This window comes from Hyperolius riggenbachi, chromosome 3, assembly GCF_040937935.1.
Source record: "Hyperolius riggenbachi isolate aHypRig1 chromosome 3, aHypRig1.pri, whole genome shotgun sequence".
Lineage (NCBI taxonomy): Eukaryota > Metazoa > Chordata > Amphibia > Anura > Hyperoliidae > Hyperolius > Hyperolius riggenbachi.
The window spans coordinates 123283658-123309082 of record NC_090648.1 but is presented as its reverse complement, the minus strand read 5'-3'; the positions used below and the strand labels follow the sequence as shown (position 1 = coordinate 123309082).

Here is a 25425-nt window from a genome sequence, read left to right as displayed (position 1 = left end):
CAAGTGGTCCTGGGGCAAACTTCATCGTTGCACCCCCCCCCCCCCCCATTACCCCTCTGCTCCCGGGGCCCTGCTGCAAGTATATTAGCAGCCAAAATCACCTTATCTCCGTCGGGTGAGCGGGCGTCAGCGGCTGCACTCGGAGACACTCTGTCTCCCTCCCACTCTATGACCCGGTGGGTCATGTGTAAACACGTGCTGGGTCATAGAGTGGGAGGGAGGGAGACAGAGTGTCTCCGAGTGCAGCCGCTGCCCGCCCGCTCACCCGATGGGGATAAGGCGATTATGGCTGCTAATATACTTGCAGCAGGGCCCCAGGGAGCAGTGCGAGCAGGAAAGGGGGGTGGGGGGGAAATATCGCAGGGTTGGCTCTGCTGGGGCCCAGGCAGAGGTCGGGGCCCCGGGGCAAATGCCCCTTTTGCCTCTATGGTAGCGCCGGCCCTGGACTAGAGTGTGTGCCAGAGGTGCACTTAGGGGTGTGGCAGGGGTGTGGCTTAAGTGTCCCTCTTTTTTATCTCAAAAAGTTGGGAGGTATGCATCTGACTCAATGATCAAATTGGATGAAAATTGGTGCTGCCAAGTGCATGCCCGATCAACGATGCGGCTAATTTCGGCCCGAGCATGTCGATCGGACATGCTGCAAAGATGTTGGGTCATCCTGGTCATGGCAGTAACAGCGAGCGAAATTGGGGTAGTCGAGGAAACCCCCGACGCCGTCTGCCCTAATGTCCAATGTGTCTCCCTTGTGTCCAGTGCAGTATATATTACCTGTCTGCTTCTGCCGCTGGCGTCATCCTGCGTCCATACACGTGCCCTATGTGACTGCCAGAGTAATGTGGGCGCACAGTACTCCGGCAACCACGTGGGGCACGTGTATTGATGGAGGGTTGAACCCAGAGCCAGACGCAGACAGGTAATGTATACTGTGCTGGGCACCGGGGGGCCGCGTCAGGCCAGCGAGGCAGATGCGGTGTCACAAGGCCGATTCTGGATCGATTTCAGCATGTGTTGCCAACAGATCTCTGGGATGTTTACATCCAATCACATCCAATGGAAATATCGACACCTTGAGGCAATACTGTGGTCATGTGTTCCTTCCACTGAGTGCACATATCTGAAAAATACTGAACATAAAAGCAGTCTGTTCGACCAAGTCGGGCAGTGAGGCAGTGAAAACTGACAAAATCCAATAGGAAGTCAGCTTGGAATGTTAATTACAGAGTATATAATGTGTAGGGACTACACAGAGATAAAACACTATTGCAGGTACACTGTATATATAAAACACTGAGTTCAGACTCCAGCTACACAATTGCTGCACTGTGCTTGCAATCAGTACAGTCCCTACAGAACAACCACAAGGTGCCTTCCTACGACAAAGCATAAAGTGCATCCGTAACCTCTCCATGGTGGAGCAGCCATAGTGTTATACAGGAGAATGCAGCCAGCTAACGACTAGATCTCAGGTCCATATCCAACTCACTGCATTCTCTGGTACATCGGTTTAAACAGCAAAACAGCTCCCTCTACTGGCTGTAGTGGGAAGCTGCACTGCAGAATCTACCCACCCTGAAAAAAAAAAAAAAAAGATAAAATATAGCTAAAATATAAAAATATTACCCTTCCCATAAAAGTGTTAGATGTGAACACGCACATGAAAAAGTGAGCCTCAGTGAATACTTTCTCCTTTACGTAACCCAAGCGCCGCCAGTGAAGTCTTTCATATGCCTGCCTGGCTGGAAAGGGTTAAATTGGCTTATGTTTCTTGATATTTGGTAAAAACAACAACAAGAAAAAAAAAAATCTAAAAAAAGAATCCTGAGTGTTGGGGGATTGCAGGTCCCGTCCTCCTCATATCATGGCAATCCTCTCCGGGTTACAATTGAGGTGGGTAGATGTGCTGCTGCTTCCTGGAGACTTGCAGCTGCGAGCCGCGGAGCTCTGTAGAGCGGCCATGATAGTGTCGCTGGAGACCGAGCCAAACTCATAGGCAAATGTTCCATAGAAGACTAGTATGTCCAGAACAAAGATCCACTCGCAGATGGCAGCCAAGTGCTGGAGGAGGAAACTTTCGTGGATAAAAAAGACCCCGCCTGAGAACAAGGATAAGGAAAAGCTACTTGTACATTACACACGGATTTACTATAAGGCACTGTAGGTTCCTCTAGCTACCCAATACTTGGCGGCACCTCTAGCTACTTAAAGGACAACTGAAGTGAGAAATATATGGAGGCTGCCATATTTATTTCCTTTTATACAATACCAGTTGCCTGGCAGTCCTGCTGGTCTACTGGGATGCAGTAGTGTCTGAATAATGCCAGAAACAAGCATGATCTGCTGCATGCTTGTTCAGGGTTTATGGTTAAAAGTATTAAAGGTAGAGGATTAGCAGGATAGCCAGGCAACTGGTATTGCTTAAAAGGAAATATGGCAGCCTCCATATACCTCTTGCTTCAGTTGCCTTTTAAAGGGGTTCTGTGGAGGGGGTTAAAAAGACAAAATCCGACATTTACCTGGGAATTCTATCGGCCTCCAGCAGCTGTCATGTCCCGCGCCGTCCTCCTCCAATTCTCCATTCCCCACCACCGGTCCTGGTCTAATCTTGCATCTACCCAGACTGCGCGGCCGTGCGAGTGCTCGCTCCCGGGCACATCATCGGGATCTTACTGGGCAGGCGCAGTACAAGAAAACTTCATACTGCATCTGCACAGTAAGCTCCCGATGACGCACGCGGGAGCGAGCAATATTCGTCTATTTACACGAATATTAGACCGGGACCGGCAGCAGGGAACGGAGCATCGGAGGAGGACGGCGCGGGACATTACAGCTGCAGGAGGCCGATAGAAGCCCCAGGTAAGTGTCGGATTTTGTCTTTTGAGCCCATCCATAGAACCCCTTTAATATGGAGGCCAGGTTCTTCTGGCCGCCTAATACAAAAACTACGTACACACATACGACAACGATCGTTCGTTGTGAACGATGAACGATATTTTAACTGATGAAAGAACAAGTTAAGCAAAAGTAGTTTTTAAAAGTGTGTAACGATCTGATCGTTTATTAACGAACGATCCGGAAAAACGTCACAGTAGAATACAGGAAAATGCGTGTTTTCTGCGACGGGCTCACATCTAGCCATTATTATATCTTCTGTACAGTGAAGACGTCACATACCGTTCCTGGAAGTGACATCATAGGAAGGTACGTTACACTATAAAACTAACGTTACGTATATTACATTACAGAACGAGAACTCATACTGTAGGTATGTAGGTAGAGCATTTAGATAATACAACGCTGAACCCCCCCCCCCCCCAAAAAAAAAAACAAAAAAAAAAAAAACACTCTGTCCTGTTTTAGTGTCCATTAAAATTACAATTATGGTATAATCATGGAGCAATTAACGTGTCACAGGACACATTCATAGAACGAACGTTAAATTATTGAAAACCACGTGTTGCGCTTGCGCATTAAAATGAAAAGTTCTATGGAGATATAATAAAATGCGCATGTCAAGCCTAGTACGAACAACAGTTTTCTAACGATTTACTAGTTTTGCAAACGATCATCGTTTAAAAAAATCCGCCAAGGCAGAAATTTCGTTTTTAACGATCTAGCTCGTCCATCGTTTGACTTAATGATCGTTGGAGGTTTTTTTTTAAACGATCGTCGTTTGAAATGATCAGGGAATGATCGTTTCAAACGACTATATGTGTGTACGCACCTTAAGGGGCACCTGTAGCTATTTATGATGGGCAAGAGAAGTAAGGGAGGAGTGACACTTGTGGTGCAGGTTGGCGGGGTTTGTAGGATCATGGAGGGTGAAGTCTAGGGTGCCAGGACATCTGTGCCTATAGCCTCCAGTGATATAAATCTGGCCCTGCCCGAAAATAAGAGACTTTTATAAATTTTTGCTCCAAAAGATGTGCTAGGACTTATTTTCAGAGGATGTCTTATATTACTGTACTGATCTGGCACCTGCCCTGTCATCCCTGGATATAGCCGATAACCTTGCTGTGTGCTGGGATGACAGGCCTGATGCCCGACTGGCACTGCGCCGCTTTGTCCCCGCACCTCTGTACGGTGACTGCCGCTAGGGCTTCTTTTTGGGTTATGGCTTATGCTTCGAGCATGCTTTAAATTACATCTAGGGCTTATTTTAGGTAAACAGGGCTGTAACTATCCAAACCTAGGCATTATTGGTAGTTTTGCATAGGAAGTGAGAGGAAAGTCTGTGGGCTGTTACTTTGTTACAGAGATCTGTCTTTTCTTGTTAAAAGGACACCTGAACTGAGATGGATATGGAGGCTGCCATATTTATTTTCTTTGAAACCATTCCAGTTGCCTGGCAGTCCTGCTGATCTCTTTGGCTGCAGTAGTGTCTGGATTACATACCTGAAACAAGCATGCAGCTTGCAACTAAGGTTCAACTAGATTTAGTTGGACTTCAATCAGACACATCTGATCCGCATGCTTGTTCAGGGTGTATGGATAAAAGTATTAAAAGCAGAGGATCAGGTGGACAGCCAGGCAACTGGTATGATTGAAAAGTAAATAAATATGGCAGCCTCCATACCCCTCTCACTTCAGGTGTCCTTTAAAGAAGCCTTACAAGGTCCTGTCTACAGTAAACAGACCCCCAGATCCCTGGAGCGCTAGCTTAATGCTACGTACACACATGCGACAACGATCGTTCGTTGTCAACGACGAACGATCTTTTAATTGACGAAAGAACGACCGAAGTAAAGTTAGTTGTAAAAAGTGTGTAACGATCACATCGTTAGAACGAACGTTACATCACGTAAAAGCACTTAATGCGCCTGCGCATAAAATTGTAAAGTTCCTTGGAGAAAAAGTGAAATACGCATGTCCAGCCTGGTACGAACGATCGTTTCCAACGATGTACCACTTTTGCTAACGATCGTCGGTGGTAAAAATCCGCCAAGACAGAACTTTGTTTTGTAGCGATTTGCCTCGTTCGTCGTTTGCCTTAATAGTCGTTGGTTCGTTTTTTGTAACGATCGTCGTTGGTAAAGATCGGGGAACGATCGTTACAAACGGCTATAGTCGCATGTGTGTACGCACCTTTACTCCCTCTTCACATTCCATGAGAGGGGAGCATAAATTGGGATGGTCAATAAGATGCAATTCCAAAATGATGCAGGATTATGCTAATATATGCAGCTTATAAATGGACCAATCAAAGGAAGCCAAGGTGGGATTTGATTGGTCCATTTTCAAGCTGCATACATTTGAACAATCCTGCATCAATTATTTGCATTTCATTGACCATCCCTAGGCCTCTCCACTAAAATGTAAGGACAGTCATCTCTGATCTACATATTGCAGTGATTATTCAGTGTCATTACAGTACTCCATGCATTTTAGTGGTGTTTCTAACTTACTAGCAACAATGAGTTTCTCCCAGATTTCACTGCTCATGGTGTTGTGTTATACAGTGTATTACTGCCACAAACATGAATCAATTTTATTGGAGTTTCACGTGAAAGACCAACACAAAGTGCTGTACACATGAGAAGTGGAACGAAAATCATACATGATTCCAAACATGTTTTACAAATAAATAACTGCAAAGTGGGGTGTGCGTAATTATTCAGCCCCTTTTGGTCTGAGTGCAGTCAGTTGCCCATAGACATTGCCAGATGAGTGCTAATGACTAAATAAAGTGCACCTGTGTGTAATCTAAGGTCAGTACAAATACAGCTGCACTGTGAGGGCCTCAGAGGTTGTCTAAGAGAATATTGGGAGCAACAACACCATGAAGTCCAAAGAACACACCAGACAGGTCAGGGATAAAGTTATTGAGAAATTTAAAGCAGGCTTAGGCTGCAAAAAGATTTCCAAAGCCTTGAACATCCCACGGAGCACTGTTCAAGCGATCATTCAGAAATGGAAGGAGTATGGCACAACTGTAAACCTACCAAGACAATGCCATCCACCTAAACTCACAGGCCGAACAAGGAGAGCGCTGATCAGAAATGCAGTCAAGAGGCCCATGGTGACTCTGGACGAGCTACAGAGATCTACAGCTCAGGTGGGGGAATCTGTCCATAGGACAACTATTAGTCATGCACTGTACAAAGTTGGCCTTTATGGAAGAGTGGCAAGAAGAAAGCCATTGTTAACAGAAAAGCATAAGAAGTCCCGCTTGCAGTTTGTCACACGCCATGTGGGGGACACAGCAAACATGTGGTAGAAGGCTCTCTGGTCAGATGAGACCAAAATGGAACTTTTTGGCCAAAATGCAAAACGCTATGTGTGGCAGAAAACTAACACTGCACATCACTCTGAACACACCATCTCCACTGTCAAATATGGTGGTTGCAGCATCATGCTCGGGGGGTGCATCTCTTCAGCAGGGACAGGGAATCTGGTCAGAGTTGATGGGAAGATGGATGGAGCCAAATACAGGGCAATCTTGGAAGAAAACCTGTCTGCAAAAGACTTGAGACTGGGGCGGAGGTTCACCTTCCAGCAGGACAACAACCCTAAACATAAAGCCAGGGCAACAATAGAATGGTTTAAAACAAAACATATCCATGTGTTAGAATGGCCCAACCAAAGTCTAGATCTAAATCCAATCGAGAATCTGTGGCAAGATCTGAAAACTGCTGTTCAATATGCTGTCCATCTAATCTGACTGAGCTGGAGCTGTTAGGCAAAGAAGAATGGGCAAGGATTTCAGTCTCTAGATGTGCAACGCTGGTAGAGACATACCCTAAAAGACTGGCAGCTGTAATTGCAGCAAAAGGTGGTTCTACAAAGTATTGACTCAAGGGGCCGAATAATTATGCACACCCCACTTTGCAGTTATTTATTTGTAAAAAAATGTTTGGAATCATGTATGATTTTCGTTCCACTTCTCACGTGTACACCACTTTGTATTGGTCTTTCACGTGGAATTCCAATAAAATTGATTCATGCTTGTGGCAGTAATTTGACAAAATGTGGAAAACTTCAAGGGGGCCGAATACTTTTGCAAGCCACTGTATGTACATCTACAGCATTTTTAAGGCTTTGAAACACTTTGTTTAGAAGAAGTGCACAATAGTTGCGATATAGGCCATTGTTCTTGCTTAAAGATCCAGTGTGCCAAAACAGTTTACTCGGAGAATATTTCTGAAGTCAAAACAAATTTCATTTCAAGATTACTATTTTGCTATTTTAGTTTTAACACTTACATAGGTTCAGGTCACATATGCTCACCTTCCACCAATACACATTAAACTGCCATTTGTCATGGTAAAAGGATACTCAGAACGAGAGATGCTAAGGCCACAATGGTCAGGCTTACTCGCAGGTGTCCCACCCAATAGTCTAGAACGCTGGTGGCCAGATGGTAGGTGAGGATGCAGTGAAGGCATACGAACAGCAGCCCAGCTGGGAACGCCACTCCTGCCCCGATATAATGCAGAGACTTAGCATAATCCACCTGCCAGAGAAGCACAACTCAGTGACTTATCAGGACAATCATTTATATCTATTCTGGGTTGGCTTAACATACTCACAGGTATTAGGACATGGCTTTTATCTATAGCACAGGGTATCTGCTCCTCAGCACTGCATGTACGTCTCCCCAGACACATCAGATGGGAATAGTACTGGGCAATTGTGTGGAGATGTGGTAGGGATGCTTTGGTGTAGCAGAGCTCAGGAAAGACCGTGTGATCAGTTTTATCAGCTGATACATTTGTAAAGGCGCATACAAAATTACTGTCCCTTGCAGGGATCACAACTCGATCCCTCAGACAAGAGTAAAGCTGTAGCCCTCAAGCTGATGCTAGGGAGGAGAGAAGAGGCGGAAGATGGAGCGGTTTCTGCCAGGTGGGGTGAGGAGAACAATGCATTCAGGCATCGCTGTTGCTTAATGATCCAGTGTACCGGATTTGTAGGCGACACCTGTACACACACCAGGTTCTCAGACAAGACCGTTCTGAATGGCTGCCTCAGCCGAGTTAAATCTAGTGTGTGTACCTAGCCTAACACTCTATTTGTCTACCCCACATATGTCCGGCAAATTTGCTGTGCTCAGATAGTACCGGTAAAATTGCCATGCACCAACGCTAGGGGAGCAGCACCCGTTACACTATTAGCGCCCCGTGCGTTATCAGGATATGGTAACGAGTGGTACGCCACACATTACCATAGCAACACACGCATTACCCCAGTTACTGAGTGGCTTCTGTTGGGCATCATAAGGAGGGGGAAGTTACACTATTAGCGCCACTCATTACCAGGGTATGGTAACGCATGGCTTGCCACATTAACATAGCAACACACGCATTACCCTGGGAACCACGTGGATTCTATTGGGTGGCTGTAGGAGGGGCAACACTGCGATGGGCTATTGCTCTTGCTTACAGATCCAGTGTGCCAGATCTTTAAGCAACTTCAGGGGATACAGGCTAACACACTAGATTCCTTTACACTTTTTTTCTCAAATTCACTAAGATTTGTGGCATGCGGGAGAAGTTTGGTAATTTACCGAAAAAGCAAGCGTCAATTCACCAAGCCCTGCATGGTTAATCTCACCAGCTGTGGAGCAGGTCAGGTAGGAAGCTGTGAGTAGATATACACATAGATATAATGTCTAATGTGTAGATATACACATTTAAAAGTATACAGAAAAGCCCTTTTAAATGTCTCCTCCTGCTCTGCCATTCTGAAGTCCCACCCTCCAGAGTATGGGACCAAATGGGGTGAGAAGCAGGGCTATGTGACTCTCCCTATTGGCTGTCTCACTCTCCCTATTGGCTGTCTAATACATCTGTCAACTTTTGCCGTATGGAGATTGTGAGTTGCTGGCCGGTCAGAGCTGGAGAAAAATACCAAACACTTTTACTTGATTTACTGAATGCTTTAATCTTTGTGAATTGCCATTTTGTTTTTCTTGAGGTATTTACCTCACTAGTCTGTAATTTTACTTTTTAGTGCAGTAATAGGTGTAGTGAATTAGTATTTGGCAAGATCTGCTGTTTTCTGCATTACAGAATGGGGGAATGCTTAGAAAATTGAGGCCAGAGTCTGCACACAGGAGTAACACACATCAATTAACACCTGTGAGTACAAGCTGAAAACATACAGGTAACTTAGTGAAACAGAAAATTGCTCAGTGCATGGAAATAAGAGTTGAGAAGTAACCAAACACCAACCACAGCAAGCCATAACAGAGCTACACTACACACACAGAGGCACTAAGAGAGTAGTGTGTCCTTACCTGGAAGTTCCCCACCATGACAAGTCCCGCCGCGTTGGTACAGCCGGAGATCAGAGCCACAGTATTCAGCCAGGAGCTGTGGCTCAGCTCGATGACCTGACTGTATCTCAGCAAACAGATCATCACCACTGAGAGAGAGGAGAGTCAGGGAGGAGGGAGGGACACAGGACTGAGAGGAGCAGGGGATGGGGAAGTCACATGTCTGGGTGGAGAGGTGGCAATGGAAAGGATGTGAGAGTTGTGGTAGGTGGAAGGACAGGGAGAGGAGATCAGTGAGGGTGGCCGGAAGAATGTCAGTGGAAAGTATGGATAGGAGAAACAACAGGAGGGATTATTCTTATTCTTGCTGGAAACACTCACCCATAAAAGCACCAACGTTTCCAATCAAACTGAACAGGCAGCTCTCTGGCGGGTACGTCCCACACTTACTGTTAAGACAAGGCACAAAGATGATGTCAGTACAAGCTTTACCACTGTACTGCCAACACTAATAGAGCAAGTACTCCTAACGTGTCTTTCTGCTGTAAAACTGGCTATACACGGGTCAATTACAAAAAATAAACTAATATGTCAAATCAATTGACCCCTATATGGCTGTATAGTGATGGATACTCCCCTATATGGCACACTCAGCCTCAACAGATGTCAGCAGAAATCTATCGAGCATCAGTTGAACTACAACTGCTACACTGTAATGCAGAGCCATCATATTTGGGAGCTGCCATAGACTGCAATGTTAATTGTGGCTACAGCGGTGTCCGCTGTATAATTTGGCACCGGACATAGCCAAAGCCTGAATTTTGAAACCGGTTAAACTGCCGTTCAGGAAGACGGCACCTTAATTGGCAGCCAAGGCCACAGGATTCTGGTATTTTCTTGTTTTTCTTCCCTTTTCCCTACCTATTTACCTTGTTTTCCCACCTGAAGGTGTGCAGTGTGGTCCGGCGTAGCCTGGGATGCTGGTGCGGGTCGTGGGAAGTCCGGGACCTAGAGGTTTTTCCACCTTGTCACTGCCTGTGTCCGTCGTCCGTGCAGGTACAGGCCGTGTGGAGACCACCGCTGCTATCCAGGTCAGGGCTCCACTGAGGTTGGAAGGCACAAACACCTTTGGCCTCGCTAGATGCCAGCTCCATCCATCCATCAGCTGCAGCGGGGAAACCTTTGGTTAAGCCCCTCCTTTGCCAGCTGCTAATCCGGAAGTAATGGCCGCTGTGGGTGGACGCTTCTGTGACAGCCAGACTATCTTGATCAGCCTTGCCTAATGCAGGAGTGGGGACCCACCACAGAAAGTAACACTACTGCACCTTTTGAACTGGAACACCTTGGCCAGCACTGCCAGATGTCAGCAATCAGGATCCTCAGCAGCATCAGCCATCACCCTTGGTTTCTTTCATGAAGAACTGGCTCATCACTGCTGAACCTTTGCCTCCCTCTGTCCCTGTATGAGCCAAAACCAATTCCAGGTACAACAACCCCAACCCCTCCCCCCTAGGGTTAGGCTGAAGTTATTGTAAATAAATTGTGTGTATGCATGCCTCATATTAAAATAAAAAGCCTCAGATCTCCTTAGTTATATCAGATATTGCAATACGCATTTATTAATTAGTTTTAAGAGATTGTTAAAAACCACATTCTGTGCCTGTAACTTGCCCGTTGGCAAGTACACAAGACATTTATAGGAAAAATGCTGCAGATGCTGGTGGGGGAAGAAGGGAAGGGGGTTAGGCATAATAAAAGTATTTTGATCACCTTTTCTCAATTTCTCTCTCTCTCTCTCTATATATATATATATCTCTCTGCAGATGTTGATGCCAGAAAGAGAGCAGAGAATGTCCAAACTAGGGTGCCGAGGTGGCTGGCTACATGTGACCATCTGTCTGGGTGTTGCTCCTGATGCCACACCCACCACTTTCATTGGTGCACTGGCTGTGGGCAGATGAGCCCCCCGCCTGGTAGCTTCAGAGCAGGTGGTATCCACGTGTTAAATACACCTCTAAACCCATAAATAGGTAATGTAGTCATGGAGCTCGCCATTGTCTGCATACATATTTCTTTATAGCAGGAAAAAGCACTTTCTTTGGCGGTCAGAAGGATGAACCTCTATATAATTATTTTTTTTGTTTATTTAAAAAGGAACCCAGAGTGAAAGGCATTTGGAGGCTGCCATATTTATGTTGTTTTAAACAATACCAGTTGCCTGGCAGTGCTGCTGATCTTTCTGGTCAGTAGTGTCTGAATCACACACCTGAAGCTAATTCAGTCAGACATATTTGATCTGCATGCTTGTTCAGGGTCTATAGCCAAAAACTTTAGGGGGAAAAAAATCAGCAAGGCAATGTGCATTGTTTAAAGCAGAGGTAAGGAACCTTGGCTCTCTAGCCGTGATAAAACTACAAATCCCAGCATGCATTTGTCTTTATTAATCATGACTGTGGCTGTCAGACTCCTGCAATGCATTGTGAACTGGTAGTTCCTTAACAGCTGGAGAGCTAAGGTTCCCTACCCCTGGTTTAAAGGTAGTTGGCCTCCACATGTCTCCCACCTTGGGTTCCCTTTAACCTCCCTAGCTTTCTGGACGAGCTAGGTGACCGCTCAGGCCCCGCTGGGCCGATTTGAATAATTTTTTTTTTAAAACACGCAGCAAGCACTTTGCTTGCTGCGTGCCTTACCCGATCGCCGCCGCCCGCCGCGATAGAGCGCCCCCCCCAGCCGAGACCCCGTGCGCTGCCTGGCCAATCAGTGCCAGGCAGCGCTGAGGGGTTGATCGAGTCTCCCTGTGATGTCACGACGTGCGTCGCCATGCCGACGGGGGAAGCCCTCCAGGAAATCTTGTTCAGAACGGGATTTCCAGACGGGCCATTGCGCCGGCGCCGATCGGAGGGGTGGGACGCCGCAGGGAGGGGGGAATCATGTAGCTAGCGCTAGGCTAGCTACATGAAAAATAAAAAAATAAAATGTGCAAAAAAAACGTTCCCGGGAATCAGAACGCCAGGCAGGTTAAAGCATTTCTGCTGTAGTTCTAATACACTTTTTTATTATTAAAAAAAGTAAATATAAATAACCTGATGAGGGGGACATCCTCCAGAGTGCAGCAAGACTTTGGTGACCCCTGCTTGGCATTGTCATCGGAACACGTCAAGTTGTACGTCCTAATCAAACAAAATCATCAAATATCAGTGTAAAGATTATAACAATATAAATGTCCACTATCTAGCAAATGTGCACTCAGCAGGAAGGCAGTGATATCAGGAGTTCATAGCTGGGTGAATAGGTTTACTTTTAGCACTGCACTGTATTAGCTCTGTTATTGGGAGATAAAATAGCAGTCTTGACAGATTTTGAGCACTCGCATGCAAACACAGACTTTCCTGCAGGTGTTGCGGTGCCCAACCCCTTCCATGCTGACAAAACAGAACTACTCAGAAAGCTGCTGCACTGCTGCTTAAGATACTGATGCCAATACAGAATGTGGGGTTGTACAAAGAGGCAGTCTCTTTCTAAGGGCACATACACATGGCCAACTGAGTGGACGACGAGCTGTGTAATGCTATGCAGGGGGGGGGGGGGGGGACTTAAATCAGGTATGTGTACGAGGCTTTAAGAAGATGAAGGGGTTTATCAACCATTTTTGCATTCTATAGGATGCAGCTTAATAATATCCCAAACATTAGCCCTGCTACAGTTCTCCCCATAGTACAGATACTATAATTTAACATACAAGTCACACTCATGTGCCGATCCAGAATCATTATTGCACTGAAAAGTATTGTTCCTATGCGGCTGCACTGACTGGGGTGCATGCATGCTGGGCGAGTCACTGAGGCAGATTTATTAACACAGATAAGTTCAGTGTCATCATGGCATGTAATTGGGACAAATATGTAATATATACCAGTTTTCCACAGGACACACGTGATGGTTCATCACGGCCATGGCATACCTAGAGGAGGAGACAAAACAACAGGTAACATTTACTGTAAACAGCATCATAAAAACAACATTGTGAAGACAGTCAAACAGGCCCAGGACTGACCATCTCAGGTGAGTCATTAAATATTCTGTTGTCTTATCAGGTTTCCCTTCCATGTCACCTGGAAATATCTGAGGTCAGTGTGACCACTGAAAAAATAAGGCTTATTCGATAAAAACTTACTAACACAAGCTGTACATAAATATATTCCCCTACTGATTACCTAATTTGTCCTTTTGGCCCCATAATTCAAGGTCCGGCTACTGCCGACACCCAGTACAGTGATCTTATAGTGATTCCGCCTCGCCATTATGTTCATAATTAAGATTACGGTCTATGGCGGTGCTGAACAGGCGCCAGAAGGAACTGACTTGGCCCCAGAGCGACATTTAAAGGGTAGCTGAAGTGAAAGGAACAGCAAGGCTGCCATCTTCACCCCCTCCCTGGCTGGCAGGCTAAGTTTACGCTTTAGTTTTGTTTGAGTCACACACCAGCAACAGGCCTGCAACCACTGGAGCCAGACCAGAGTCACAGCATCTGATCTTCATGTCCATTCTTGGCCAGTGACTTATCAGCACAGAAGTCAGGCAACTGGCATTGTTTATTAGAGGATCAAGATGGCAGCCCCCATATTCGTCTCACTGCAGGTTCCCTTTAAAAACACAATTGGAGGGTCTGCCCCAAAATTAGACCAAGACGCAGAACATTTATATTGCACTTTTCAACTGGCGGACTCAAAGTGCCAAAGCTCCAGCCACTACGGTGCACACTATAGGCTGTAGCAGTGTTATGGAGTCTTGCTCAAGGACTCCTTACTGAATAGGAAGAGACCAGTTACAAACCCTGGTCCCTGTGTCAGAGGCAGAGCCCTTAAAGAGAATCTGTATTGTTAAAAATCGCACAAAAGTAAACATACCAGTGCGTTAGGGGACATCTCCTATTACCCTCTGTCACAATTTCGCCGTTCCCCGCCGCATTAAAAGTGGTTAAAAACAGTTTTAAAAAGTTGCTCGTTTCTTCTTGCAAACAGCTTTGCCCTTGTCTGAATTTCCTCAGTATGTGAAAGCCCAGCCAGCTCAGAGGACGATTTATCCAGCTTGTAAAAGAGAAGAGAGAAGAGAGAAGCTGCCCTAATCTAAATAAGGGCTGGTTCAGATGGACGCTTGCGGAGCGTTTACCGCAAGCGTTCGGAACGTCGCGGTAAACGTTTACACCAAGCTTTTGCGCGCGGTTACACGATCGCGGCGTTCGGGTCCCGATTTTCGGTAGCGTTCGAGCTGCCCCTGGAAGCAACATGTAGCTTCCAGTGGGCGGCCAACCGCGACTGCTAATATCCCCCTAGGGGAAGAAACGCGACCGCACCGTACACGCGACGCGAAGGCTACTGAAAGCCTTACCGCGCAGCCGCCGCAACGCCCCCAGACGCGACGCCACGCAGACGTCCGTCTGAACCAGCCCTAATACAAAGGCAGTGTGCATAGAGGGGCCTGGAAGGGGGAGTTCATAGCAAAACCACAACACTGAAGAACTTGGCAGCCTTCCAGACACAGGCCGACAAGTCTGACAGGGGAAAGATACATTGATTTATTACAGAGACTATGATAGTATAAAGTGCTGCAGTCAGCTAGAACACATTAGAATAGCTTTTGGAACTTGTAGGATGATAAAAAACAGGATGCAATTTTTGTTACGGAGTCTCTTTAAAAGGGAAGGTCCGAGCAAGCTAAAAAAAGAAAAAAAAATTCCGCTTACCTGGGGCTTCCTCCAGCCCAAGCACGCCATCCTGTGCCCTCGCCGCAGCACCGGTGGCTCCCGGTCCCCTCCGGTGGAGATGCCGACCTCGCCAGGTCAGCTTCTTCTGCGCTCCAGCATGTGGCTCACTGGTCGTGCTGACGTCATCCGGACTGTACTGCGCAGGTGCAGAACTTCTGTGCCTGCGCAGTACAGTCCGGATGATGTCAGTGCAGCTCTGAGAGCCGCTAGCGCATGCGCAGTGGGGATCTTGCGCCGGGGGGCCACCATCAGTGAGCAGAGCTGCGGTGAGGGCACAGCACGGCTGGGAGGGACTGGAGGAAGCCCCAGGTAAGTGGAATTTTTTTTATTTTCGAAGTGCTCGGATGTGTCCTTTAACCATTACACTATCCATCCAAATTAAAATATTTCCATTTTACAATTTATGAGTTTACCACTTTAAAACAGAGGCTAAACTGGCCACTGTTTCCCACAGAACCCCAGCATTGCTTATTGACATTATGGGCCCGGTCCAATTCACTTTTTCTCCTAAGGTTTCTCCCAAGTGATATTTACACATCTTATCAATAAACTGCATTTTTAAGGCCACAAGCAAGCCAGAAAACACTCAGAATTTTGACAGCACTTTTTCTCCTACTTCTTGGTACCTTTATCAGTTGCAGAGTTCTCAAACATTATATTACACTGAAGATGACAAATTATCTCCTAAGAGAAAACTTAGAGGTAAAATGAATAAGGGCCTATGAATTCTTTTGAAAAGATGCAGTATCTGTCAATCATCAACTCCGCACCTTCTGGCTTCAGCAGGGCCTTTAATGACTTTATAACTTAGCAGATATGGAGGAATTAGGATTAGGTGGATTTGGCCCACCTACAATGTCACCCTTGATTCTCTCCGCCATTTTTACTACCGAATAGATTGTTCATGATTGCTTGAGCAACATTCTACTGTGAGCACAGGTGCCCCTCGCTATCCTTGACAACGTCACTAGTGATGTGTTTTTTTGGATCACCTACAGCCAACCACTACTGCTATTCTGTCCCTGTTCCTGTAGTTCCTATAGTAACCCATAACACTTTGGTTTTGTTATAATGTAGAAAGACTATACAAAGAGCTACCAGGCAGCTAAGTAGTTACTGGTATTAGGAGGAAGCTATTAGTGACAGGGCAGGGAGGTATGCCCCATTACGTAAAATAACACAGTAGGACAAGGAAGCTAGGTTAATGGTGGCAAACAGACAAGCTGCTATTTGTAGATCTTTTATGGGCGGATGTGCTGATAAAAGGTTGTAATTAAATACCAGAATAAAAACTGAAACATGTATTTTTAGTCCATCACTAGTCTTCTCTAGGAGACTAATAAAAGCATTAATAAAGACAGCTACTCACACAATCCATATCCCAGGGATGGAGAATGCAGTCAGGCTGATGGGTAGGACAATCCAGCCAGTCATTAGAAAGGAAGAACCGGGGGTCAAGGGAGGGGGACGCGCAGGCCGGACAGGAAACTCCACCGCAAACCATCAGCAGCCACTACCAGCAACAGCTAAAGGCATTTCACTGACCACCTGTCTGGGGGAAGGCAGAGAGAAAAAAGGACAATATAAAACACAACAATCCAGCACTTAAAAGGGAAATTCAACTTTCATTAAGAAAAACATTATGTTTTACGTTGCTATTACTAAGTGATCACAGAGTCAGTGCAAAACCATCTGACAGGTTTCCTCTTCTTTACCACCCTCTGTGACGACTGAGCACTCCATGCCAGATTTTGAGCATATGTTGTCTCTCATGATGCATCACTGCTGAATATGCAGATCATCAAAAGCTAAACACACCTCCAGGTCTGCCAGAATGCAATGATGTGTCAGCTTGTTAATTATACAGAGCCACAATAATCCAACATGCATACAGACTGTTTCAAACTGGTTGGTCCTCCTCAGTGAATGGCATGGCTTAATGTGGCTCTATGGGGTAGGACTTGGAACACCCAGAGTAACAGACTACCCAGCAATCTCATGGTGAACCAGAACTCCCATGCTTGTGTAAGGCTAAAAGGACCAAAGAGCCCTCTTACTAAAATGCTGTGGAAAACAAAAGTTTGCCTTCTTAAAACAGAAGGTATGTGCGATTATTCAGGTTGGAGTGAGCATATGATGTAATAGTAGGGATGAATGCGTAGAAATTAGTAAGAAGCAAAACTGTGCCCGCTTGTGTCCAAGATGTGAGCCAGGACTACCCCTTGCTGCAAGCTTGCACGCTATACTTCTGACACTTCCTGTTTCACAACAGGTTCCGGCTACCCTACCTGGGGCTTATACCGGCCATCAGCAGACATCCTGTGCCCACGCCGGGAAAATCCGATCCTGTGGTCCCCAGAAACGAGACAGTTTAATTTCTGGCCAGTTGGTGGCCACTGTGCCTGCATGGCCCTGGCTACGCACGTCCTTGCCTTGATCATGACCCTGTCGCCGTCCTGCGCATGTGCAGTACAAGATTATCTTAGCAGACTGCCGGTAGAAGACCCAGGTAACTGTATTCATTATTGTTACAGTTGTGTTAGCAAGATGATGGCCTAAATTAATAATAATTACAGTAAATCATTAAGAATTATATAAATGGTAATTTACTACAAGGCAGCACATAAGAACCGGTGTCCTAAATATGAATACCAACAGTCCATATAGGCTGCTAAGTTGTGAAGTAAATAATACCACTCATTTCAGGTGACAATCTACTATCTATACAGGTGACCTTTGACATCAGCTCTGCCATCTTCATCAGTTTGCAAAAGTTTGACATCCACAACCCCCACTTCAGGTCTATACAATGGTCATTACTAAATGATGGAAATGTTAAAGAGAAACCTTAACCAAGAATTGAACTTCGTCCCAATCAGTAGCTGATGCCCTCTTTCCCATGAGAAATATCTTCCTTTTCTCAAACGGATCATCAGGGGGCTCTGTATGGCTGATATCGTGGTGAAACCCCTCCCACAGTGTGATGTCAGCACCTCACAGCACTGAGGTACTGACATCACACTGTGGTTTGCATTGTGGGAAATAACAGCTGTTTCCAACGGCCAAAAAAGCAAGCAGCAGCTACTTCCACTGACATCACCTACCAGCAGTAACAATGTCGCCATATAATAAATTTCAGAATGTAACTGATCAAGTCATTTATACATAATTATTGTAAAAATTAAGCACTTTTTTTCATTATTTTATTTTCACTGGAGTTCCTCTTTAATTGATTCTTGTTGAACTTACCTAGCTTCTTCTAGCCCCTGTAGTCCTCCCTTGCCATCATTTTGCAATGCTCCCTTCAACCACTGTAGCCCTCAGAAAGCTGTCTGCCAGTAGATGGCCACGTGCGCCTTCTTTATCATGCTCTTGCTGTTGGGAGCAGTCAGCGTGTGCAAATTAGCATTTTTTTTATGGACTGTGCAAGTGCAGAACGCTCTTGACTACAGGTGTAATTGAGGATGTGTGCAGCACGAGCCTTGCAAGCAGCTTTGTGTGCGTTTCCTTTTTATTCTGGTTTCCCACATGCAACAAACATCTCAAGTTAATTGATTCTCCCCAAGCAAACTGGCTTTACACTAAGATAGAGACATTAGATATTATGGTAGTGTTTACCGTTAGACTATGAGGTCCTCTGAGGGACAGATAGTGATATGGCTACAGAGTCTATGAAGTGCCTCTGAAGATATCAGCACTATATAAACACACAATAATACTTGTCACCTGAAATGTGGGAGGCTGCAGGAGAACTGATGTTAGCAGGACAAGAGGCACTGCAAATAACAGCTGCACATTTGTACTGCTACAACTGAATTCTGCTGTATTATTGTTATTATTTATTGGATTTATATAGGGCCAACATATATGGGATTTATATAGGGCCGCAGTGCTATACAATAAAAAGGATTACAGACAATGATAACGGGTGACAGCACAATACAGGTAATAGACAATAGATACAACAATACAAGTAATAAGCAATACGATACACAACACAATGCAGATAGTAGTACAATGCCAGATCATACACTGGAGTGAAAGTGGTAAAAATACAAGTTCCATAATTCTGGGTAAAGTGTACACAGTCAAGTATGATACACAAGGGGAGAGAGCACTGCCAAAGGCTTACAATCTAGAGGGAGGGAGGGGTTGGTGACATGACGAGAGGGGGTACATCAAGAAGTTCTTGGCAGAGAGGGTTAGGGCAGTGTTGAGTTGATGTAGGCCTCCTTGAAGAAGTGAGTTTTGAGTACTTTTTTGAAGATGTTGAGGGTGGGAGCAAGCATGATGGGCAGTGAAAAAGAGTTCCACAGGATGGGGGCAGCTCTAGTGAAGTCCTGTCACCGTGCATGGGAGTGCGAGATGCGTGGAGTGGTTAGGAGGAGGTTGTTGGAGGAGCGAAGTGGACGGCCAGGTGTATATCTGCTGACCAGGTCAGAAATGTAGGTTGGGCAGGACTTGTGCATAGATTTGTATGCCAAACATAGGATCTTGAAACTGATTCTAAAGCAAAATGGAAGCCACTAAAGGGATTTGCGTAGGGGAGTCGTAGAGACTGCGGTGGGAGGAATAGATTAGTCTGGCTGCTGCGTTCCTGATGGATTGTAGGGGGGGGGGGGGGGGGGGATGCGGTTTTGAGGAAGGCCTGACAGGAGGAAGTTGCAGTAGTCTAGGCCACAGAAGCTTGTATTTTCCGCACTATGGGCTCTATTCACTAAGAGGCAAAGACACCACAAAAGAGTACATTTGAAATTGGCGCCGGTAGACTTGGGCGCAGGATACAGCGGTATATGGCTGATCCTGCTTCTGCACAAGTCCGGGCCGAATTAATTACTATTCCCCCTCCAGGCCGACATGGATAGTGGGAGAATGAAATAATTCGGCTTCCAGCGATTGCTGGAGGCCGAATTATTATGTTTTTAAGCAACTTCGGCTCTGTCTTCTGACGGAGCCGACGTTACTCACTGAGCGCTTCAATAGGAATGATTCCTATTGAAGTCTATGGAGACGCCGGCTGCGCCCAAATCTAGCAGCGCTGAAAAGCACTGCTCCGCCACAAAATGTTACCGCTATATTTCCGCCAGCGATAAACTCCGCATGGTTTCCACATTCACTAATATTTTCCGCATGTTTTCCGCATGCGGGAAAAAAGATGCGGAAACAAGCCATTATTCATGCGGGAATCATGCGGTAAAAAGGTCACATCAAAAAGTGTTTAACAAAAAAAAAAAAAAAAAAAAAAAAGATTAAAGTCCAGCAAGCACAGCCCTTAAGCCTCCAGACTTCATTAAAAAGTCAATGGGATGCGGAATATATCACCTACTATTTGTAGGTGATTAAAAGAAAAGAAAAAAAAAGCGGTAAGTAACGACGAAATTATGCGCCTGAACATTTTTGAGAATTGATTTTTTATTGCGGAAAATACCGACTTTTTATGAATCCCGCACTTTTTCCGCATGCGGAAAAAACATGCGGAACATTTTGAGAATGTCAACTTGACGGTGTTTTGGTCGCAAACTTCCCGCATGTACTTTACCACATGCGAGAAGTCTTTGAGAATAGAGCCCAATGTCTAGAGAAAGTGGACCCCGTGTAGCTCTGAAACAACTGTCAGCTTTATGTTGAAGGGTTGATGGATACAATAATTTTGGAGTAAACTACAATATGGTATGCTGACCTGCTATAGACTTTTTACTACTATTGGTGGCGTGGTTTCCACTTTGTTCAAGCAACCAAAAACTTACAGACATCCAATTTTGATTGGCCAATTACTTAATTTTATCACCTCCACGTAGTATGAGAACTTACCTATGCAATCTGTTCATAGTATTCAAAATCTGTTGGTCTGCAAACTACATGAAAGTCGTAAATTTGGCCAATTTTGTGTGTATGCATCCATATGTAGTGGTGTGCTGCTGTAGTAGCACTTTTTCTGACCTATCAGAATCGGAATCTAAGAATGGAAGGTTAGCATTTGGTAGAGAAGTTAGTATTAAACCCAAGAGAGGGGGAGGATAGTGTTATGTAGAGGAAAGGTGGAGGTTAGTTGTAGGCACAGGAGCAGAGAGGTTAGTTTAGGCACAGGAGAGGAAAGGTTTGTTTTAGGCACAGGAGAGGAAAGGTTTGTTTTAGGCACAGGAGAGGAAAGGTTTGTTTTAGGCACAGGAGAGGAAAGGTTTGTTTTAGGCACAGGAGAGGAAAGGTTTGTTTTAGGCACAGGAGAGGAAAGGTTTGTTTTAGGCACAGGAGAGGAAAGGTTTGTTTTAGGCACAGGAGAGGAAAGGTTTGTTTTAGGCACAGGAGAGGAAAGGTTTGTTTTAGGCACAGGAGAGGAAAGGTTTGTTTTAGGCACAGGAGGGGAAAGGTTAGTTTTAGGCACAGGAGGGGAAAGATTTGTTTTAGGCACAGGAGAGGAAAGGTTTGTTTTAGGCACAGGAGAGGAAAGGTTTGTTTTAGGCACAGGAGAGGAAAGGTTCGTTTTAGGCACAGGAGAGGAAAGGTTTGTTTTAGGCACAGGAGAGGAAAGGTTAGGGTTTGGCAGAGGGGAAAGGTTAGGGTTTGGCAGAGGGGATGGAAGGATAATGGGATACAGGGGAAAGGCATAGGAGGATGCACATTCTGATAAAGACACATTTATTGACACCACACTACATAGTGCCTTATGCTGGGAATACTCGATGCGTTTTTGCAGCAGATAGATGGGTTCGATAGATAATTTCCGATATGTCCGATCTCACGTTCGATCGTTTTGCCGCTCAATTTCTGTTAGACGTGAATAGAAAAAGATTAGAAAAACAAGCAGAAGATAAGAGAAACGAGTGGAGGATCGATCATCAAAAAGGATTGAGCGGAGAAACGAGTGGCAGAAACGCATCGTGTATTCCCAGCAGTAGATTGATTCAATTCCAAACTGCACAAAATTTGCATTACATTTGCATGCAAACTGTAATAATATGATCCTCAATGGCCAGCTCATCTACACAGACAAGGCATTGCATGCAACAAACACGCATGGGAGCAGCACTTCCAAATACTAGCTAAATATGGTCAACAAAGTAAGAATTCAACCTTGTATGCAAATTAAATGCCATTTGTCCTCAGTTTGAAAATGGACCAATCAAATGAACCACCTGCCAAATCTGATTGGCCAATTTCCAAACTGCATACAATTTGCATTATATTTACAAACAAGCTTGAATTATTAGCATCTCATTGTCCATTTTCTTCTGGGTGGACCGTAAAAGGGAACCTAAGGTGAGAGTGATATGGAAGCTGCCATATTTATTTCCTTGTAAACAATGCCAGTTGCCTGGCAGCCCTGTTGATCTTCTGGCATCAGCATTGCCTGAGTCACAACCTTGAGACAAGCCTATATCTGATCTGCATGCTTGTTCAGGGTCTATGGCTAAACATATGAGAGGCACAGTATCAGCAGGACAGCCAGGCAAACGTGCATTGTTTAATTGCCACATTGTTTAAATGTTAATAGTTATGGCAGCCTCCACATCACTCTTTCCCTTTAAAGGGGCACTATTGCTAATTTCTTTGTTTTTTTGCCATTATAATATTAATATTTGTCTGTGTATCATACTTCGGAACATCTATTGTGGCAGACTACATTTTTTTTCTTTACACAGCCAATTTCTTTTACAGCTTTAGAGTCACGTCGGCAGACCTGACGCGACTCAGGCTAATCCATGTTGTAGTAGGAGGCCTCTTTTTATCTCGTTGGAGCTGCCGTTATTGCTCATCCCTCTGGTCAGCTCAGTTTAGATCCTTCCATTCTCCAACTGCACTATTGTGCAGTTACAGAGGTCACCCGAATCTGCCATAAAGTGCAGCCGCCGTGGAGAGTGGGACGCAGACGTCCTCCAAAGTGGAACACATCCGCCGTGCTGAGCAGGACCCAGCCGCACGGATTACGCTGCCCAGCAAGGACCCCCTATAGTGAACCTGGCAATGAAACGGACACCTATTGTTGTCCGTTTCTATGGTTACCAGACTTGACCTGCGCAAGGCAGCGGCGGAATCTAAGAGCACAGGGGTCCTTGCAGGGCAGCGTAATCCGTGCGGCTGGGTCCTGCTCAGCACAGCGGATGTGTTCCACTTTGGAGGACGTCTGCGTCCCACTCTCCACGGCGGCTGCACTTTATGGCAGATTCGGGTGACCTCTGTAACTGCACAATAGTGCAGTTGGAAGATGGAAGGATCTTAACTGAGCTGACCAGAGGGGTGAGCAATAACGGCAGCTCCAACGAGATAAAAAGAGGCCTCCTACTACAACATGGATTAGCCTGAGTCGCGTCAGGAAGGTAAATCTGCCGACGTGACTCTAAAGCTGTAAAAGAAATTGGCTGTGTAAAGAAAGAAATGTAATCTGCCACAATAGATGTTCCTAAGTATGATACACATACAAATTTTAATATTATAGTGGCAAAAAACAAAGAAATTAGCAATAGTGCCCCTTTAAGGCATAAGTACATTAATCTGCTAGGCAATGGTATCCTGAGCTAAAGCATGAAACATTTTCCCTTACAGTTATGCTAGGTACACACAATGCAATTTTTTGACAGATTTACTGTCAGATCGATTATGTCCAACATGTCCGATCTGTAGTGTCTGAGTAAAAACCCTGGAACAAGCATATGGCTAATCAAGAAAAAGCATCAGAGTACCTGATCTGCTGCATGCTTTTTCGGGGTCTATGGCTAAATGTTTTAGAGACACGGGATATACAATTTCAGATGTAGGAACAGGAGTCACAGACACTATAACGATGCTGATCAAAATGTAAAAGCTAATGCAGGGAATTGATCATATTTACCTGATCCTACAGCATAAATGTAGGTTCTAGTCTTGCTGTGCATCATATGACATCTAATGAGGTTTAAATTAAACTTTTTGATTTCAGGACCTGGCATCAACATGGGTGGAACCAGAGCTCTGCCAAGGACTAATCAGATTCAGAAGCATATGATTAAATTAGCCCTGTCCACAACTCCAGCCCCAGTAATAGTAGCTCCAAAGATCTGACAAGTCGAATTATTATGACATCACTTGACGCACACCAACAACAACACAGAAGACAGATGTCAGAAATAAAACAAGCCAGGTTCTGAAAAATATGATAGATTCCCTCTGACCTGAGCAGTAGGGAAGGAGGGCTGGACTTATTTTACAGCAGACCTCATGTAAAAATGCAATAATGATGTTGTGATAGTTGTAGCATATAATAGTATTCTAATAGAAATAGAGGGTTACATGTATTATGTTACCTGACCAATGCCCTTATTTCTGTTTTGCTGTCTGCTGGTGCGCTCCTCCATATGCTGGTTGGCATGTCTCCATTGCCAGCCAGCCAGCTCCTTCTTCCGGCCCCTCCCTGATAAGTATACGAAGAAGCTGTGTACACCTACCTATACCGACGTCATCTCTGTGCGCCTGTGTGTTTCTTGACTGTCCTCCCAGGTCAGCTGTGCTCCTGTATGGTGGCGATGGTGGCGAGGCTGCAGCAGAGCTCTGTGTGTTATTCACATACAGTGAGCTGTGCATAGCTGTGCTACAGGCGTCAGTGTGAGCCATGCGTGTCTCCCTTGGAATCCCCTCCCCTCAGGACAGAGGACTGTGCAGGAATGCGCTGTAATACATTCCTGCATAGTGCAAATTATATACTGTAAACAGTGTTGTGCTTCAGTATAATGCTCCGCAGAGCGATGTGTGTCTCTCCTTCCTCCCACGCTGCTTTTGAGGTTACTGCTATAAGAAAAAGCCCACGGTCACCATCCGAAAAGTCTGCTTTAAAATATAAGCAACAACATCCTAACCTTTAAAGAAAAGCATTGCTTAGTTGCAGTTGCTACAAACACTGCAATAAATTAGCAGTGTGTCTACTCCCTGCTGTCATGGAAGCAGACATAGGGTTAACATCCTGTGTTTACCAATTAGCTGTTCTGCCATGTCATCTGACTCAGCTGAGGTCAAATTACAACTTGTGATTAGCAGTAGGGTACACAGCATGGATGATCTTTGTGTCACTGCCCTGAAGGGCGGCTTCAAAACGTCAAATGACCGATTAATAGCAGAAACAAAATTTATAAATTGGTTCAAAGCTGTGGAGAAGGGTTTGAATAAGGACAACAACTTTCTATATTGGTATGAGATTGATGATATATGAACTGTCTCAGCCACTCTAGCTGAACTTGTGAACTAAGAATTTACGATACCTCTGGGTCAATCCTAATACCAGGTCTGTGAGCAATGGAGTAAACAAGGATCCTTATCTTACCCCATTTAGATGGTCTGTTTGAATTAAGGCATCTTAATGACGTATTTATGCTTGAAAAAAATATCTGTTTTCCCTTTTGATGTTGCATGTGTATAAGCTGTCTGTACCACCAGCTTGCAAACTAACAGGATGTAAACCTGACGAAGGCTGCAAGGCCGA

General features: G+C 45.2%; 1 protein-coding gene and 1 long non-coding RNA gene across 5 annotated transcripts; one reads left to right on the top strand and one right to left on the bottom strand.

Annotated features, from left to right (window-relative positions):
- Window positions 1-870: 870 nt before the first annotated feature.
- On the bottom strand, window positions 871-24545 carry TMEM150A (transmembrane protein 150A). Of its 4 annotated transcripts, none has more exons than XM_068274870.1 (8): window positions 24398-24545; window positions 16348-16530; window positions 13128-13175; window positions 12298-12384; window positions 9596-9663; window positions 9236-9363; window positions 7273-7450; window positions 871-2093 (listed from the first exon to the last, which is right to left on the bottom strand). In XM_068274870.1, exons 2-8 carry the CDS (start codon window positions 16410-16412, stop codon window positions 1852-1854), a joined length of 816 nt encoding a protein of 271 aa, XP_068130971.1. In that variant the 5' UTR covers window positions 16413-16530; window positions 24398-24545; the 3' UTR covers window positions 871-1851. The 4 variants fall into 4 exon arrangements, with proteins under 4 accessions (XP_068130971.1, XP_068130970.1, XP_068130972.1 ...); XM_068274869.1 differs by lacking the exon at window positions 24398-24545 and adding an exon at window positions 24257-24369; XM_068274871.1 differs by lacking the exon at window positions 24398-24545 and adding an exon at window positions 24257-24369 and having other exon boundaries at window positions 16348-16526.
- On the top strand, window positions 9929-24087 carry LOC137562985 (uncharacterized). The gene is made up of 4 exons (XR_011030228.1): window positions 9929-10698; window positions 13141-13276; window positions 17251-17487; window positions 23893-24087. It is a non-coding gene; the product is annotated as an uncharacterized lncRNA (long non-coding RNA).
- Window positions 24546-25425: the final 880 nt, after the last annotated feature.